The 20,155-nt window shown below is 45.5% G+C and overlaps 1 protein-coding gene across 12 annotated transcripts in view; it reads left to right on the top strand.

Moving 5' to 3' along the window:
- The window catches only part of KIAA1217 (KIAA1217 ortholog), a 288,616-nt gene that overhangs the window by 125,790 nt on the left and 142,671 nt on the right, over positions 1-20,155 (top strand). For 5 of the 12 annotated variants that reach the window (XM_054507338.2, XM_045874280.3, XM_054507339.2 and 2 more), the window contains exon 3: positions 9,311-9,391. The exons of the other annotated variants lie outside the window; for them this stretch is intronic. In XM_054507338.2, coding sequence (XP_054363313.1) covers positions 9,311-9,391 — 81 coding nt within the window. The remainder of the gene's footprint in view (positions 1-9,310; positions 9,392-20,155) is intronic. 12 annotated transcript variants of the gene reach the window in all.

Below are 20,155 nucleotides of genomic sequence, written 5' to 3'. Positions count from 1 at the left end.
ATTTGCTACCATAATTCTTATTTGCTCATCAATTGAAGCTGCATGTTGAAGGTCTTCCATCCCTGCAGCTAAGCGTCCTGGAGAGCACAGAGCCAGACCTCATCCTTTAGCAATAGAACATTCTAGGAACTCAGATCTGTGTGTGCATGCCTGCAGCTCCTTCTCCTTAAGAAAAACACCACTGCTTTATTATTACTAGAGCTTCACACTCAACAGTGCTTTTGTCTGATTTACCTCCTTTGCGCTTCTTGGTGACGTTGTGAGGGAGGCTCCGGGATGGTTGTTGACATTTTGCAGGCATGGGAAGTGAACCTTAGTGGTTTAACGGGCCCAATACAAAGCCTAATGTCAGCCTAAGTAATTCATTCAAAGCAGAACAGTGAACGAGTGCTGAACCTAGGTTTTGTACCCAGGTTCTTCTCACCTGTGCTTGCAGCTCTGGCCCTACCCGCTAGGCCTTCCTCAGTGATGACTAGGAGTGGAGCGCTCTGGCATGGCCAAGGATGTTAGCAGGCAGTAAGGCCCTAGGGCAACCCAAAGCTAAGGTCTGCCATAGAGGTTGAATCTAACTCTTCATTTTACACGTAAGGAAATTGAGGACCAGACAGATGCCTAAGTTACATTGAATGCCCGGAGAAACCTCTACAACCCAGACTCAGACTCTCTGCCCAGTGCTCTCTGGACCACTGAGCCTCACATCCCCCTCATAGAGTGATGTTAGCCGTTGTTCTGCAAATGCCCCATTCATATCACCTCCAACCATTATGGAAACTTCTGGAGTAGATGTTGTGTGAAAAGACTTGTACTTCCCCATTGTAAGTAGGGGAAGACAGGATGCTCAGAGGCATCCTTCAGCTGGTCTGGGTGGTGTGAATCACCTTGCTTCGGGGGCAAGTTGGTCGAGATCTAAGAGATTCTAGTCTTTGTGACGATTTTCTCTGGGAGAAGAGGGAGAATCTGAAGTGCAGTGCATTCCTGACTGGTTTCAGTAAATGATCCCATTTTTTATCCTACCTTCTTCTCTGTTAAAATTCAATTATCCCCCCTCCTCCCTATTAAAATTCGGACCTTTAGTTACGTCTCAAGGGCAACAACTTCTGCTTCTAAAGCAAGGCCTGGTCAGATCATGGCCTGACTGAGGCAGGTGTCAGCGGGCACTGCCCCTCCCCCCCCAGCAGGAAGCGTCACTCCCCTGCAGCAATAGCTTTTGAAGCAAGGGTGGAGTATATCACAAAGGTTCGGAATAATGAGGAAGAAATAGAAATCTGGGTTCAGAAGCCCCTTGTTTTTTTAGTTTTGACTATTTTTGTTTCCCTTGAGTTTAGTGTTCAGGGGAGGAGGGTTTTGGTGGAAACTGAAGGGAAACCCTGCCAAACAGAAATTCCATATCAGATGGAGATTTTCCTCCTTCCAAGAGGTGTGAGAGTAGCCAAGAAGCATTAAAGCGTTGGGGGAAGTCAGGGTGATGGGTTGGAATGCTCTCGATGGAGCATGAGCAGGGGCTGGGGACAGTCCCGCGGGTTGGCTGAAGAGGCTGATGTGAGCTTTGGGGAGTTTCTGGGCTGGCTCCTCGGACCTGAGATAGTTTAGGGACAAGAGGTAAGCCCTCATATCAAGCCAGCTGCCAAAGCCAAGGCTCCCTGAGTACCAATGCCTCCTTCCAGCCTTTCTGTTCATTCTGGAAGTGAAATCTGAGCACTGGAGAGATATATCCCTGCCTTCCTGGTGCTTACTTGCGGGGTAAAGGGCACAGATAAGAAACAAGCACGTAAGTGAGGTATCTAGTGTGTCAGGTAGCATTAAGTGGTATGGAAGAAAAACAGGCAGAATTCTCAAGGAACTCGTCATCCCGAGGTCCAGAGATTGCTTCTGGTTGGGGCAGTTCCAAGATATCTGTCACCCTTGTGGAGCTGACCTGGCTTAACCCTCCCCAGCATTTTCTCTAACACCATGTGGGGCACTGCACTTTGCGCTTCCTTTTCCTTCTTTAAGCGGGAATGTGGAGGGAAGGCCTCTTAGGGAGGCCCTCTGAGATCTGTTAGTGAGACATCGGTCATCTTACAACTGGTAGCCGCTGCATTTGTTTATCCTCACCCTACCTTCCCTTTGCATGAGACCTAGTCTTTGCAGATCTCTCAAAGGTCTGTTGTACTGTTTTGTCTCATATACTGTGAGTTAAGAAGGGTGGAGTTGGAAACTCCAGAACTGAAGAATGAGTAGGGTTAATACTACAGTCTTTCACAGCTGCTGGGCCATGGGCTGCCCCATTCGGAACACTGGCCACAAACACTTCGGTGTGGCTGGAGCACGGACTGGCCGGATGTCTATCTGGAGTGGGTCAGGTTTCCTTGCTTACCTTGCAGCCTGCTTTTGCAGACCATGGCAAGTTTGTAGGAATAACCGTGTAACCAAGTAAACCCACTGTTTTGAAAGCCAGCACTCCATTGTAGGCACAAGTCCACAGACTCCCGACCTCCCCGTTGGAGTGCTGAGAACAGCAGCTCAGGAGGTGTGCCCGTCTCAATGCGAGGTGCAGATTTCGCGTTTTTCAGGACCTAATCTCATTTCGTAGAACAAAACTGTAATACAAATATTATTATTACTATTTTACCACTTTAAGGATGAGGAAACTGCACATGACCCATGACCACGGCAGCATTTCCAAGGTGAGGTGCCCAAGACGTTAAGAGTTGAACTTGAGGGGCGCCTGGGTGGCTCAGTCGGTTAAGCGACTGCCTTCGGCTCAGGTCATGATCCTGGAGTCCAGGGATGGAGTCCCGCATCGGGCTCCCTGCTCGGCGGGGAGTCTGCTTCTCCCTCCGACCCTCCCCCCTTTCATGCTCTCTCTCTCTCAGTCTCTCTCTCTCAAATAAATAAATAAAATCTTTAAAAAAAAAAAAGAGTTGAACTTGAGGCTCAAGGCTAGTTCTCTCTTTCCAAAAGTTATATCCCCTATCACTGGCCTAAATTCACTGTAGAGTTGCTTGGAATTCTCAGGAAATTTGAAATTCCTAGGATTTCTACCCTGAATCTTTTTCTTTTTGAGATGTTGCAGCTTTTTTTTTTTTTTTTTGGTCTGTTTACTCTTGAGAGTACCTCAGACCTTATCTTATGTTTTATGGTTGTTGTTAATCAACTGTAACACTGAGCATGACTCACAAAGTCTCACAAGGCTACCTGCTTTTTTTTTTTTTTAAGATTTTATTTATTTATTTGACAGAGACACAGTGAGAGAGGGAACCCAAGCAGTGGGAGTGGGAGAGGGGGAAGCCGGCTTCCTGCCGAGCAGGGAGCCCGATGCGGGGCTCCATCCCAGGACCCTGGGATCATGACCTGAGCCGAAGGCAGACGCTTAAAGACTGAGCCACCCAGGTGCCCCAAGGCTACCTGCTTTTGTTCCATCTTTAATATTTTAAACATTTTTAGAAAGGAATTATGTTACAGTTGGGTCTCTCAACTGAGTTAACTTTTTGTTTTTACCCCAGATAACCTGAAATTGCTTTGGTCCCCAAGTTACTGGTAGAACTGTGTGTCTTTAGGATAGAATTACTTCTAAGACAATTACCCCAACATTTGGTTTTGTTGTGTTCTTTAGTATTGCGTCGTGGGGGCTACTCGTTTTTCTTTCTTCAATGGCAGCTTCATTAGACTTGCAGAAATCAGCTCTCTGCTGTCATTGGTGTTAACAACACAAAGGGTCACCCCCTTGTAGTTTTTTCTGACTGGTTGCATACAGCCAAAGTGCGCTGTACAAGGGACTCTGAGGCATTTTGAAGAGATGAAGATTGAGTCAAAGCCATTCAGTGTGGAGCGTGTCTTGTTTCCTCCCAAGTTTGGGATTTCAGCTGCTTCCTTCCCTCATGCCAGGGGCTGCATTTATGGTATGCCTTAAGTTCAAGGTGCCCCCTCGTGGTGCGACTGATACATAGTCAGCATGAGAAAAAATGCTGACAAGCTTACAAGTGAGAAAAAGGCTGTGCGTTTAGATATGTTCTTACTGTTCTTCCCACTTTTAAGGCTATTAAATGAATAAAATCTTGTTTTCTGATTTTGTTTTAAATTTGTCTGTAGCATTTATACCAAATTCAGTGCTTCATGTTGGGGGAAGGAGAAACAAATCAGAAAAGCAAGTACAAATCCCAAATCCTGGGTGATTTGAAAAATATTTTCTTTTTTTTTTTTTTTGGTATGAAAGTAATACATGTGTATTCTAGAAATGCTAGAAGAGCAGATAAAGAGTGAAAATCATGATCTGACAGCCCACATGGATTAACATTTTGGTGTATGTCCTATTTTTTTCCAGGAATATAAACTCAAGGAAAACCAAACACATGCCATTTGCCTACCATGATTTTTCCCACTGAATTATATGTATGAACTTCATTCTGTGTTGTTACAGGCTCTGCTCTTTCATCATTGTTTGTACTTGCTTAGTTTGGTTGGTTCCATTGAGGGTTATTGTAGATTATTTCCTTAAAGTCAGTTACTTGAAATAGAATGGCTGAATCAGAAGGATATGCACAGTTTTAAGGCATTAGATACTTTATTGCCTCATTATTGTCAGTAAAGCATCTTTGGGGGAATGCAGTTGTTTTTAATAAAGGTCTCAAGTTCCCAGCATTTGCATTCTTGGCCTGTGCCAGAAATTGTGCCTCTTGATTTCCGTGTCTTGATCTCATTCGATCCTCATAACAACTATGTGAAGTAAATACTATTATTGTCCTCACTTTCCAGATAAGCAGAGTAAGGCTTTTACAGAAATGAAGTAGCTGCTCTGTGGTTTCAAAAGCAGGGAGACAGAAGGCTTTCAGAAATTAGATAAAAATAGCCCTTTGCATCCCTTGAATCTTGAACTACGTGGAAACTGATACTAACGATTCTCCATTGGTAAAATAAAGAACAAGGGTGTTGGCAATAAGAGAGGAGGAAGAGGAAATATGGTTCCATAAATTTAGAAGCATGAAGAAAATTCTAAGTTAAGGCTCTGGCAATTAGATCTTCTTGTTAGGAGAAGATATAGTGGACAGCTCAGTGATTACCGTATAATTACAAACTCTGGGGAATTCCTAATACAGACATGTTTTCACGAGATCTTGTCATTTTTTTTTTCATGAATACATTTTCTTTGACCACAGTTAGTCTTCAGACTGTTTAAATTGCTCCCGAATAGTCGACAGTTGACTAGAAGGAAAGTGTATCAGAAAATCTTCAATTTCTGGGCAAAACCAGAACCTTTTGCGAGCTTTTCAGTTTTGGCAAATCTCCAAAGTCCTTTATGGTTTCTCTCTCTCTCTCTCTCTCTCTCTCTCTCTCTCTCTCTCTCTCTCTCTCGTTCTTACTCCCGAGGGACCTACATTTCCCTTTGGCCACCTTTACCAATACTCTTCTCTTTTCCTATTATTATTGTGTAATTATCGTTACTCTAGAAAACTCAGAAAGACACAGAGCAAAAAGCATCTACTCAATACCTGCTATTCCTATTTGCCCTTTTCAGGCTCATCAGCACTGTCTGTATTCTTAGGGAGGGAACTTTTGAACCTCTTTCTCTTCCTGCTGCACTTAGCCTTTGGAAGAGATCTCAAGCACCCTTCCTTGGATCAACCCCCTCTGTAGTCTCCCTTGACCATTTTCCTCTTTTATTATTTTTTAAGATTTTATTTATTTACTTGAGAGAGAGAGAGAGAGAGAGAGAGAGCACTAGTGGGGGGGAGGGGCAGCGGGAGAGGGAGAAGCAGGCTCCCCACTGAGCAGGGAGCCCCACTTGGGACTCCATCTCAGGACCCTGAGATCATGACCTGAGCTAAAGGCAGTCGCTTAACCGACTGAGCCACCCAGGCATCCCGACCATTTTCCTCTTAATGATAGCCATGGGTTTGTTAGGAGTCTTGGAAATAATCAAAATGTCCTTCTGTTTAATTTTTGTGGCATTATCATGATTGCTGCTACAGCTTTTTCCTTGAGGTGGTGAGGCTTGCATTTTCCCAGGCACATTCCCCTAGCTTGATGTAGCCTCCTGATGTCCATAAACGACTGATCACCATTAAAATTCTCCGAAGTGGCTCGTAGACGCTCCTTCCCCACCCACACTGATTTTTTTTTTTTCTTTAGGAACAATTTTCTGTTTTATGGTCAAATGTATAAATCAGACTTCCGAGCGCTACACACTTGATTTAACCAGAGTATGTGAGTGGCCTAATAAGATCCGGTTTTCCCTCTCTGCTTGCTTGCTGGGGGGACTCAGAACCTGTAGGGCTCTAAACATTTCACACATGTATGGAGCCTGCCGAGAAGTGAGGAGGTTTTCTGTGAGTTTAATTTTGTAATCCTGGGAAGATGTACCTGTCATTCCAGAGCTCGAGTTCCTGTGGCCTCGAGTTCTGGAGCCCTTTTCTGTAGGAGCCTCTGCATCTTCTAAGAAAGGAAGGCCTCCTGCCGCTCTGGCACCCCAGGGTCCTTTCCTGCTCTGATGCAGAGGGATTCTCCAGGCTTCTGTGTTTCCTTGACCTCCGTCAGTCAAGGCAGGGAAAGATGCAACTGGTGGAGTTGGTGTTCATCCCAAGTTCGAAGCCTTTGACCTCTCCTGTGTGTCTCCCCCGCCTTTCTTGAGTTTCAGACCGTTCTTGCCTAGAGCAGCTGCTTTTTTTTTTTTTTTTAATTTTATTTATTTATTTGACAGAGAGAGACACAGCGAGAGAGGGAACACAAGCAGGGGGAGTGGGGGAGGGAGAAGCAGGCTTCCCGCGGAGCAGGGAGCCCGATGCGGGGCTCAATCCCAGGACCCTGGGATCACGACCGAAGGCAGACGCTTAACGACTGAGCCACCCAGGTGCCCCCCTAGAGCAGCTGCTTTAACAACGGTCCTTGTCCGCTTTTGTCCGAGTATTCTGTTACTACTGTGGCAGGTTCCTCTGCTGAGAGTCCCCCTCCGGAGAGAGCTTGGGGTTTCTGCCCTCCTGGCAGCCTCTTTGTCGGGGTGCCGGTCTCCCCCACCCTCTCCTGCTCTACCCCCCACCCCCGCGCTGAGCAGGGCTTTCTCTCTCTCCTGGGTTCTCTGCCCTCAGCCCATTTTATTCCCCATGTCCTTGTGCTACCAGCTCTGTTTTTTTTGCACCCTTTCCCCTTGCTTGTCCACAGCAGCTCTTCAAATCTATCATCCTGTTTTTATCTTACACGTTTATTTATCCTGCACCTACGGGGCTTTATTATTGGTGATCTACTTCAGGAGATTTCTTTCATAGTTGATGACGCTTGTAAAGAATCGGAGGCCCTACAGCAAGCCTCACCTTTCTAAGGAGAATATATTCACCCAGCAAAGGGCTTTTATGAGGTCGGTCCAGCTAATAGCTCTTCTCATGGTGTCACTCTTCTTTTCTTTTAAAAGTCCCTTCGAGTTCTTTTCCTTTTTATGTCCTACCTCTGAATGCATTCTGGGTAGACTACTTTAGTACCGTTCTTGTCTGGAGACCTGTCTTTTGGCTTTGGGATGTCGCCATCTGTATTCAAATGTTCTTTTTTTTTTTTTTTTTAAAGATTTTATCCGTGTATTTGAGAGAGAGAGAGAGAGAGCGTGCACGAGCAGAGGGGAGGGGCAGAGGGAAAAGCAGACCCTCCGCTGAGCAGGGAGCCTGATCCCAGGACCCTGAGATCATGAGCTGAGCCAAAGGCAGACGCTTAACTAACTGAGCCACCCAGGCGCCCCTGTTCTTTTTCTTACAGAGATTTGTGTCTGATATGTGCAAAACTGGGTTCTAAATAATATAAAATTATTCAGAAGTAAAAGAAATACACATGTTATGTATACATATTATCTCTGTATCTACAACAGTGGGATGGATCACTGATACTATATAATTCAATTATGACGAGGTTTAGAGGCTCCATATATGTTGGTCGTTCATACGGAGATATCTGTAGGTACATGCAGTAATAGATGATGGAGCCGTCAAGCCAGGAAATCTCATTGGCCGATTTTTCCCTTTTTTTAAATTTTCTTTTTCTTTTTTCACTGTGGTATGATATACGTGACATAAAGTTTACCATCTTGGCCATTTTTAAGTGTATAGTTTGTTAGTGTAACAACACGTACAGCATTGTGCAACCAATCCCCAGCACTCTTTTCATTCTGCAGAATTGCAGCTCTGTCCACATGAAGCAACACCTTTCCATTCCCCGCTCCCCCCAACCCCTGCACCCATCATTCGACTTTCTGTCACTGAATTGACTACTCTAGGCACCCCCTATAAGTGGACTCTTAACTGTGTTTGACTTCTTGTGTCCAGATTATTATACTTCATCTAGTGTTCTCAAGGCTCATGCATGTTGTAGCATGTGTCTGAATTTCTTTCCTTTGTGAGGCCAAATAATGTTCTGTTACATGTATATACCATCTTTTGTTGATCCACTCATCCGTTGGTGGACACTTGGGCGGCTTCCACTACTTGGCCTTTGTGAATAATGCTGCTGTGAACATGGGTGTATGGATATATGCCTCTGAGACCCCGCTTTCAATTCTCACTGGCTGATTTTGGATTCAAGAGTAAGTCATTTGCTCATGAGGATTATGGAAATTTTCTTTTTTTAAAACACAAAAAATATTTTTCTACCATGGTCTTTTAAAAAAAATAAAGTCCAAAAATTAATCCGTGGATCAATAACAACTGAAATATTTAAATACTGGCCCGGGAAGCAGAGTAAACTGAAGACACATACTCCAGGATCACCCAGGTTTCAGTGACGGAATTGGTTCCCTCAGTCGTAATCTTGACCTTCCATTCCTGTAAGTACTCATACTGGGCCTAATCACGAGAGTCTTATCATCCTGCGTCGCAGAGGAGAGGTGCAGAGCACGGTGCTCACGGGCCAGTCTTTGTAGAGAAGCCCAGTGGCCAGTGCCAATCAAGATGGCAGGCTGGGGCACCCCACCCACCTGCACTCAGACTAAGGAAGGTATTTCAGTCTGGTTCGCCAAGCTCCCATAGCTCCCTGCAGCCTTGGGACAACCTCAGGACAATCGGCCCAAGTGACATATTCTCAAATGACAAGGTGAATTTAGATATGCCTGTTGCAAGAGATTTTAGGGGAAACTCATTGCCAGTCAGGGCTCGCTTTCAACATTTCTTTCTGAAATATAAGGATGGGACTGCCACCGTTTTCTCCTTCCTTGAGGGGGACAGGGGTTAACTGTGCTACATTTTCCTCATGAACGAGTGGATGGTCAGTCCATTTTGGTCCACCTGTTCTTTTTCTCTTCATGTTTTCACCCTTTTTCTTTTCTGTCTTTTTCTCTCTCTCTTTTTCTCCTGTCATGCAGGCTTTGCAGTGCATGCTGATCTCTCTTCAGGCAGAACTTGACATTCAAAGGTACTTGATGAAAATTGAATCATCTCAGCGAGTTAGTACTCCACCTTTTCTTTCTCTGCATCGAGTTGTACCTCACCTCCTGCCTTTTTGTTCCCTTGCGTGTGGCATTCTAATCAGCGTCCGCCACTATTCCCCCGCTCCCCCAAGCCCTGACTTAAACCCATCACCATCAAAGCCAAATGCTTGCCGCATTCAGAAACGTGTGTGTGTGTGTGTGTGTTTTAATTGTGAGAGTTAATATTAAGGTGAACACTAATTGCATGCTTGCTTCCAAGTATTTCATTTACTTTCCACAAATCGAGCTGTGGAATGGGCAGTGATGCAGTGGTAAGTCAGAGACCATGCACAGTCCTCTGAAGAGTGGGGCTCTCCGTCAGGACCCCCTCCTCCCCAGCTTGCTTGAGGTACAGTAGTCATGGCTGTCGAATAGAAGCTATATCATTCGGATTACCTCAGAGCACTATGGCTCTTCCTTCCCTCAGCTCCACGTCCAGTGTCAGGTCCAGACCATTTTACTGATGTGCATCTTAATAATAAAAATGAAAGGAACAGACACATTCATTTAGAACTTACTATGTGCCAGCCACTGTTCCAAGTGCTTTACAAGTACGAACTTCTCACAGCAACCCATGGGGTGGGCATGCTGTGGTCCCCATTTTACAAATGGGGAAACTGAGGCACAGAGAGGTTAAATTACTTGCCCAAGGCCACATAGTTCTAATAAATAACAGTTGGGATTTGACCCCAGGCAGTCTGGTCCCAGAGCCAGCTTTCAGCATATTCCTTATTTACCCACAATGCTCTTGTCCTCTAGGTCATGATGGGTCAGTTTAGAACTGAAAAGGGTGGGGAGAGTTTCCAGTGCTTACATACCTAGCTTGGTGTTGGACACTGTGCCGACTCACCCTTTGGCACATCACCATCCACATCCTTTTTGTCCCCCAAACGTGGCCTGTTTCTTTCTCGTCTCCTGAGCATGCACAGGTCTGAAGCGTTTGTTCCAGGCTGTGAGGCCTTCAACTTGCAGTGCTTAGGAAGACTGGCCTTTGTACAAAAGTGGTCTCCTTCCCATTTAGTCAGCCTTCAGTGACCACACTAACTTCTTCACCTTTCCTTTTTTTTTTTTAAGATTTTATTTATTTATTTATTCGTCAGAGAGAGAGAGAGAGTGTAAACAGGGGGCATGGCAGAGGGAGAGGGAGAAGCAGGTTCCCAGCTGAGCAAGGAGCCCAATGCAGGACTCAATCCCAGGACCCTGGGATCATGACCTGAGCTGAAGGCAGATGCTTAACCTACTGAGCCACCCAGGCGCCCCTGTTTTCACGTTTCTATAATTTCTGTAGCTCATCGAAAAGAGAGGTAGCTTGATTCTTTCCTTGCATGCATGTTGTGCAGTAAATAGGGGTGCAGACAGGGAGGAGAATGCCACGTGGCTCCTCCCTACAGCTTTATCGGCCACCATTTTTCACTGTGCCTTTCTACTTTCAGAACAGAGATTTGACTTCATGATGTGGGATTTTCCATCATAAATCGTGCAGAGTTTGGGGTCCACCTCACTATTCTTTTTTTCTTACGCTTAAAACGAATTTTCAGCACCAACTTTTTTTTTGATCTATCAGCCAGTAATGGGATATTTGAGAATTTTTTCAAGGGCTTTTTTTTTAAGCATTTATACACAAGTTATAATGACAGGAGTGTATTTTGGAGGACCGGGATGTATAATAAGTTTGGAAATTGATGTTCTTCCTCTCTGGTAAAGGAGTCACGCTCGGCCTCTGAGGATGTCAAATTCTCCATTTGGAAATTGGAAGTAACCATTTACCCACATCAGGCAGGGTGGACACAGAAAAAAGTTGGTCGCATTCTCTCACACAGGGCCCCACAAGCCAAGGGACCCCCGCAGGACCTCATCTAGAACCACCCTCATTTATAGTTGACAGATTCCTGTGTATTACTTTTCAGTGACCCCTCACCGCAACTACATCAAGTAGATATTCTGATTATTTTGTAGGAGAGAGAGCCTTCACATGGGGTTGCACTGCCCGTGCATAGCAGGATTAGAGTCTGCGCAGATTCCGTAAGAATAGTGTGATAAAAAGGAAAGGGGTCTCATGCTAAATCTTGTCTTCCATCTTCCCAAACCCTGACGTGCTCTCCTAGGGCAGCTCTAGAGGAAAAAAAGAACCTTTAGCCTGAAGCTAGAACTTTCAAAGGTCTTTTTTCGTTCCAGGTGTGGTGGTGGTGTGATGGGTGTGTGTGTGTGTGTGTGTGTGTGTGTGTGTGTGTGTGTGAATGTCAGTTGGAAAGTTTCAGCAAATCCTCCTTTCAGGATGTCTCAAGAGGGTCTGGCCACAAGCGCAAGCATGGTGGCCTCAGGCACCCCAGAGTTCCCCCTCCGACCCCCCTCCCCGCCCCGGCTACCCGGGGCCTTCCTCACAGTGGCAGGGGCACTTCACATCTCCCAGGACAGGCCCAGGGAGGGGCCTCGGCTAGCAGGGAAGGCCTCTTTGGTTTCCTAACAGCACAGCCCAGCTGCAGGGGCCCCACTGCAACCTGGGCCTGGGGATGAACCTACAAATGGCTTTGTTAGGAGGCCTTCTCTGGGGCCTGCTTAGCGCTCTGTGTTGTGCTGGTTGTCTTTTACTTGCAATTTCAAAGCCTGCTAGCAGGCCCCTTCCCTTTCATCACCATAATAACAGCAGGCCTGACTTGGACACCTTTTATCCTGAAGCCTTTTAAGTGCATTCCTGGCTCTCGGAAGTATAATGGCATCTGCTGCTTCACTCAGGCTTCTCCTGGAAAGGACGGCAGGAGCCCCAGCCTGTGAAACGTGTGTGTTTATAAGGCACACCTTCTTGTTGCAAAATAAATCGGGAGAGAGAGAGACTGAGTGATTGATTCAAGGCAGCTTGCAATAAGGAGACCTCTACCTTAGGTGGATAAATTAAAATCCAAAGGCAAAACCTCAGAGCAGGATGAGACAAATGTAGGCGTACAGCGAACTGTGATTGGCTTGAACATTAAATTTACCGTCAGCCTTTCTGATATATGCGACATTTTGTATATGTTCTACATCCTTCTCGTGATGGCGCAGAGTACTACTTATTACTCCTTCAGGAGATGATTCCTTGTTTGAAATTGTAGACGTACCATGCTTTCGGAAGAGGGGCATCCATCCACGTAATAGACAGGGCCCACAAGGAAACAGCCGTATTCTTCAATTAGCCTTTTACTTTCTGTCAACTCCTTCACGAGGAAAGCAGGACACTGAATAAGAATTGCAGGAGTGTGTGTCTGAAAGGGGTTAGGGGCTGAGCTAACGAGATCCGGATTTGGAGCTTGCTGATGGTGTAACTTTCTATCCCCATGGAAGAACGCGGAAGACACAGGGAGGCCAGCTCGGCCTTATCTTCTTCTTCTTTTTTTTTTTTTAAAGATTTATTTATTTATTTGAGAGAGTGAGAATGAGAGAGAGAGAGTACATGAGAGGGGGGAGGGTTAGAGGGAGAAGCAGGCTCCCTGCTGAGCAGGGAGCCCGATGCGGGACTCGATCCAGGGACTCCAGGATCATGACCTGAGCTGAAGGCAGTCGCTTAACCAACTGAGCCACCCAGGCGCCCCGGCCTTATCTTCTTTCAAAAGTTTTGGTCTCGTTCCGGCCAATTCAAGGCGTTGCTTCAGAAAGTGAGTCTGGGTCATATAAAAGGTAGGACACCAGGCAGGCAGGTGGCGGGTTGGCCTCTAATCCTCAAAGTGGAAAAGGCTGCCCCCCACACTGACCCGGCGAGGGGCCCATGGCCCATCTGCGGGGTAACTGGTTTTAGCTACTCCTCCTAGGCACAGACAGCTGTCTTCAAGGAAAAAAATGAGAAACAGATCATCTACGTACTGTGAAGGGGTTGAAATGTAGAAAATATTCAAGAGATTGTAAAACATGGCTAAAACTTCAAATTTACCTGGAGTCACATTTTAATCAGAGCTTTAAAGTTAAGTTATGGTAATGGTGTCAGAACGACAGATTTGGGGGTGGGGGGAGCTAACAGATGTGAGAATCTTGTCTCCTTAAAAGGTAAAGCACATTATCTGCATGTCCAGAATGTAATGGATGGCTTTTGGCTCTTCTTCCTTAGCTGTAATCTTTTTTGGAAGTGGAAATCCATGCAATTCTGGATTCCTGCATAATTTTGCATGGCATGAAAATGAAAATGTGTCTTCATTCCCTGTGTTTCCCCCATGAATTCCTGTCCTAATTTCAGGGGCCATCTAGAAGGATGAGTCCTTCTACCTGGAACCTCATCATACGGAAGATGCTTGAGAAGACAGGAATGAGCAGGAGTATCTTTGGGTCACCACAGACAAGAATCTTTCTGGATTCTAAATGTTTTGTGAAATAGTCTTCTCTTCCTCTGATCTGCTCTTTAAAAATACGCTTATTTAATAATTTTCTGATTTGCAAAAGCAGTCTATTCTCATTTTGGAGAAGTAAGGAGGAAAGTATGTTACTCGTGATACTACCATATAAAGAAATCCAGTGCTAATATTTGGGTATATTGCTTCCATTTCTCAAGTTATATGTAAAAAAAAAAAAAAAAAATCCTTAAAAGACCCTGATTATGACTGTATAATAGTCCATGGTTTGGTTCCATGGTAATTTGTTAGGCTTCCGTGTGACTCTAGGTTTACTTAGCCTCTATTTCAGATGTCATCTATACAGATCTGCTCCCCAACCCTCTCGTGCAGGAAGTACCACCTTTCTAATTTTTGCATATCAACTTAATCTGGCTTGGCTTCAGCAATTACTGAGAAATTTATTCTCATCACTTTGGGGTCATAAATCCTAAGTAGAGCATGTAGTCCCATAAAACTGGGTAAGGTTTTGGAGTCTCCTGGGACTCAGTAAACGGCCTTCTAGCAGTCCGTCTGCAGGTGGCCTCATGGGGCTGTCTGCCAAGCCTCCTAAGCGTGGGCACCGGTTTCAGCCACTCTAAGCATGCCACACATCCATCCTGCCCAGTGGGGCCACTCCTTGTAAACGAAATCCAGGTCTCCACAATTTGAGGAACACCATGGCCATCACCACCACCACCACCAGCAACAACAAAACTAGCATTCTCTAGCTGGCCCTGCAAAGTCATTCACTCCCTTTTTCCTGCCCAATTAGCAACCTTCCTCCTCTCCCATTGCGGGGTGGGAGGACCCCACCGTATTTACTTTCCAAATGTCTTTACCTCCTAAGCCTAATCTAGGGAGAGGGTCTTCCTGGTGGCCTCCGTAGCATAAAGATACTGTTAACAGACCTTCCCCTGGGAAGACCTTAGGACACAAAGGCTTGGCAGTTGTTTCAGGAAATAAGGGTTAGGATTAGAGGTTCCATGATTTTTTGTTTGTTTGTTGCTGACCACTATGAGGACTCGATAAATTAATAGTATCTCAAAAGAGTCATCAGACACAGAAATAGCTTGATTTCGAGTATCTATGTGGCGTGGTGCTTCCTTAAATAATGAAGAAGCATCCTTTTCTGCACCGGGTGCCCTCGTCCTTTGTTTCTTGGTATCTGTAGAAGGGGCCTTGCATGGTGGGAGGGGGTTGGTGGAGGGGTTCTGCGTGGCTTGCCGCATGGGTGCCTATGGCCGGCTCCAGACCGGAAGGCAGCGGGCAGTGACTACTTGGCATCACTGATCACTGCCTTTTCACCTTTGTGATCTGATAATGAAGTAACACACACAGGGAAGGAAAATGTGGAAACAAAAAACACAGTTGTACTTTGCTCAACTGCTGAATCGTCTCATTTTCCTCCAGACCAAACAGCTTTCTGTTTTCACAGGTGAAAATCATGAAAAATGTCTGGGTACTCTTTCGGTGGAAAGAGGGAGGAAGGGGCTGAAATACTATCCTTGAAGAAACAGGGTATAAACTGAGTTTATCAAGGGGAACTCATCAAAATAGATCCCCGAGAAAATGCTGTCCCCCAGTGTCCAAGCTGAGGAAGGGAAATACTGATTTTCAGAGCTAAACTTGAGACAGGAGAAACTTCTGAGAATCTCAGGTATGCACAGTTGGGTGTTGGCATTAAAGTGGGGTTTGTGCCGATCTGTCTTTCTGGTTGTGAGGCCCAGGAGTTCCTGATCACGGGTAAAGCTGGCGTGTGTCCACACGCGCCTTGCATGGGACACAAGTATGCACTAAACAGTCAATTGTGTGTGTTTATACTCATAGCAGGACCATGTACTGCTTGCACTCAAGCTTTATATTAAAAATAAAAGTTGATTTTTTCTTCTCTAAGTCTTTAACACCAGACCCACCCAAAGGTTTCACCGTTGTTATAAAACCAAGTAATTCTAGTATTCTGGTGCTTACATCCACCTGTCATCTAGAACAGTGGATGTCCTCTGTCTATTCCCCAGGTTGGCCATCAGCAGAAGAATGACCCTGAGGAGAGAGTAGCTTGGGTTTTGCTTCTCTGGCCATCTGCCACAGAAGTGGTGGGAAGGAGCCAAGAAGCCTTGCAGAGCCCAGGGCCTGCTGCTTCTGAAACGCACCTGGCTCTGGGTCCCAGACTCAGCTGAGAGTGGCAGGTGGGCCACCTAAAGGGAGAGGATGTCAGCCTAGACAGATGCAGCCACCTGCCTTGGGTTTATGTAAGGACGGAGGCAGGATGGAAGCCAGATATGCCTAGGAGAGCTCTTGTCATTCTCCCCATCCCCAGGCCCAAACCCAGCAGAGGCTTTAGAATTTGGAAACAAGGAGGGGCGCCTGGCTGGCTCAGTCAGTGGAGCCCGCGACTCTTGATCTCAGGGTCGTGGGTTTGAACCCCATGTTGGACATAGATATTACTTAAATGAAAGAAAAGAAAAGCATTTGGAAAAGAAAAGGATTTGGAAATGAGAGGCAAAGAAGAGAGGCAAGGGACTGCACAGTGGTTTGTAGAAAGGACTCTAAGCAAAGGAGACGCTTAAACTTAGTGACAGCTCTTAATTCTCCTGAGGCCAATGTGGAGCAGGGATGGTGGAGTAAACAGAAGTCCAGGGACGATCCATTGTTGTTAACTTATAATATTTTGCTCCTTGAATCTCTCACAAGAGTACCGAACAACTGGAAAGTTCTCTTCAGTTGAAGTCAGAATTTTAACTAGGTTTGAGTCGAAAGCTTCCTAAGTACAAGAAATGGGATTAAAGTGTCTGACTATCGTGATTAAATAAACCATTTCAGTTAATGAGTACGGTTAATCCTTGAACAACATGGGGGTTGGGGACGCCGACCCCTCACACAGTCAAAAATGAGTGTATAACTTTTGACTCCCCCAGAACTTAACCACTAAGAGCGCACTATTGACTGGAAGCTTTGCGCTAACAGTTGAGTAACACATATTCTCTATGTTACATGTGTTATATACAGTGCTCTCACGATACAGAGAAAAGAAAATGTTATTAAGGAAATCATGAGGAAAAGAAAATACACTTACAGCACTATATCATATTTATCAAAAAAATTCGGGAGTAAGTGGGGGTCTGCCTTTGGCTCAGGTCCTGATCCTGGGGTCCTGGGGTCAAGCCCCACTTCAGGCTCCTTGCTCAGTGGGGAGTCTGCTTCTTCCTCTGCCTGCCACTCACCCTGCTTGTGCTCTCTGTCTCTCTCTCTCACACACAAGTAAATAAATAAAAATCTTTAAAAAAAAAAAGTCAACTGTATTAGGATAATGAGTCCTCGCAGATACATTCGCATGTGAGAAGCGTCTTATTTCCGAATCCTCTGTGGAAATTGGAAATTAATTAGAATGAGGCAGAACTTCAGCAAGGCAAGGTTGAGTTTTGTTTTCAAAAGATAACATAATTTGAAGTGAAGTGTATAAGCTGGCTAACCAGACACCTCACGGTTCCCGACAGCTACCATATTACGTAAAGCTACATTTGCAGGCTTCGTGTTTTGGACCTCAGCGTTTCAATTTTCACTTTAAGGGTTCCAAAAAATGGGAATGGAAACACATTATCAGTGCCTCTAGCTTAACCTTCCTTTTCTCTTTGGCTTTGGTTTCCAAATACCAACAGCATTGCGAAGAATAAGAATAAATTTGATCTCCTAGTACAGCATAACGTTAGCTCATGGCAAACATTTCAGCAAATATTTGTTCATGATGATAAAATGCAAGTATGGCAGTCTTTTAAAAATTAATGCTGTGCAACTATGTTGCATGCACTTGCAGATAGAAATGTAGAAACCTCGATCCTCATGCTATAGCTAAGCCACATATTTCTACCAAGCAAGTGCAATAGAGTAGATAATTTGAAAGAATTACTACGACCTGGGTCACGTGGTTTTTTCTTCTTTGTGTGGTGTGTATGTCGAAGTTATGAAATCTTTGTCCTTAGTCCGTAGACTCCCACTTAAATAAATGACTTAAACACTGACTGTCCGCTCTGGAATCCTACAGACGTGGCCCCAGTTCCTTCACTTGCTAGAATTTCAGGCAAGTTGCTTAAACAATCTGTTTTCTCATTGGCGACCAGGATCATGAGTTGCGGTGAGGTTTAAATGAGAATCCCATATGTCAGTCACAGAGCGGCAGGCTCTCCCCCCTTACCCCTTCATTAGGAGGAGAATCTTCCGAGAGGACCAGTCCGCACATGCTGCAGATGAAGCAGAGGGGAGACCTGCATGAGGCCTATTACCCCAGCATCTCTTGGTGGTAGAAAGCCCTCTTAGAAGAAGGGAAGGCTGGGAAGGATGAGGGGAGTTCAGGTGGCCTGGTTTACACAAACCACCTCTTGGGGTGCATGACCTCAAAGGAAGTCCTGTTTGGGTTTATAGGTTTGGGGGTCACCTGGGGATTTGGGGAAAACATCTAGAAAGTTGTGATGGAAACAGGAGATGGGTTGGTATCCTGGGTCCCCATGAAGCGCGGAGGGAAATCCAGCCTTCCAAACCCTTGAGTCCTGCATTGCCACCATTCCTGGTGCCACGTGTTTTCCCCAGGGAGGGGCAGCTCTCCGCTCAGCAGCTTGGGGCAGAAGCTCCAAAAGCCATGCTGGAGACAGTGCCGGACGGAGAAAAAGGCTTCACCTGAGCCAAAATGAGAATAGCTCCCAACGTAAAGACTTTTTTATTAGACCAAATCTGAAATTGTGTGAGTATCCCACCTCCCTTTTTTGCTAATTAAAATATCTCCTTTCCCATGTAATAATGATACCATACACAGTAAAACTTTCAGTAGAGAGGACATATTTGGGTGCCCCCAACTTTGCGAAATACCGTGTTAGTAACCCTACATCATAATATCCCCCCATAATTTTTTTTTAAAGATTTTATTTATTTATTTGAGAGAGAGAATGAGAGAGAGAGAGCAGGAGAGCAGGAGAGGGGGGAGGGTCAGAGGGAGAAGCAGACTCCCCGCCGAGCAGGGAGCCCGATGCGGGACTCGATCCCAGGACTCCGGGATCATGACCTGAGCTGAAGGCAGTAGCTTAACCAACTGAGCCACCCAGGTGCCCCAAAAGATTTTATTTTTAAGTAATCTCTACATCCAACATGGGGCTTGAATTTACAACCCTGAGATCAAGAGTCACATGTTCTACCAACTGAGTCAGTCAGGTGCCCCTACATGTACAATTTTTTAAATGTCAATTTTAAATGAAGTATAACATACACAAAGAAAAATAAATCTTTTTTTAAGAGAGTTAAATAAGAGATTTTCTCTTTTTTTTCTTGAAGGTTTTATTTATTTGAGAGAGAGAGAGAGTATGAAAGGGGGGAAGGTCAGAGGGAGAAGCAGACCCCCTGCCGAGCAGGGAGCCCGATGTGGGGCTCGATCCTGGGACTCCAGGATCATGACCTGAGGCGAAAGCAGAAGCTTAACCGACTGAGCCACACAGATGCCCTTTTTCTTAAAAAAAAATTTTTTTTAAAGATTTTATTTATTTATCTGAGAGAGAGAATGAGACAGAGAGAGCATGAGAGGGTCAGAGGGAGAAGCAGACTCCCTGCCGAGCAGGGAGCCCGATGCGGGACTCGATCCTGGGACTCCAGGATCATGACCTGAGCTGAAGGCAGTCGCTTAACCAACTGAGCCACCCAGGCGCCCTTAAAAATTTTTTTTAAAGATTTTATTTATTTATTTGAGAGAGAGAATGAGATAGAGAGAGCACATGAGAGGGGGGAGGGTCAGAGGGAGAAGCAGACTCCCCGCCGAGCAGGGAGCCCGATGCGGGACTCGATCCCGGGACTCCAGGATCATGACCTGAGCCGAAGGCAGTCGCTTAACCAACTGAGCCACCCAGGCGCCCTTAAAAATTTTTTTTAAAGATTTTATTTATTTATTTGAGAGAGAGAATGAGATAGAGAGAGCACATGAGAGGGGGGAGGGTCAGAGGGAGAAGCAGACTCCCCGCCGAGCAGGGAGCCCGATGCGGGACTCGATCCCGGGACTCCAGGATCATGACCTGAGCCGAAGGCAGTCGCTTAACCAGCTGAGCCACCCAGGCGCCCACCCCCCATAATTTTTTAAAGAGAGTTTCATCTGTGAAATATGCGTATTATTGCTAATATTATAAATGTGCCAGCATCATAACAGCCCAAGGCGGGGAGCTGTTAGAATTGGTCTGTGTCAGTGATGACTTGCTTACAAGGCACAAAGTCATCTCAAACCAGTTTAAGAACAAAAATGGAATTAATTGGAAGGAATTAATGGGAAATGCCCCTCAGTGTGCTGGAATCCGGAACTGGGCTGCCCCGTGGCCCAGGTAGCTGCTCTCCATCTTCCGGGTCATGGGGATCTCTCATCTCTGTTTTCCTGAACGGATCT

The sequence above is a fragment of the Mirounga angustirostris genome, unplaced genomic scaffold (genome assembly GCF_029215605.1).
Source record: "Mirounga angustirostris isolate CCGP_5_RB_7025 unplaced genomic scaffold, mMirAng1.0.hap1 SCAF_5, whole genome shotgun sequence".
NCBI lineage: Eukaryota > Metazoa > Chordata > Mammalia > Carnivora > Phocidae > Mirounga > Mirounga angustirostris.
The sequence above is the reverse complement of the archived record's forward strand: the minus strand, read 5'-3'. Positions and strand labels throughout refer to the sequence as shown.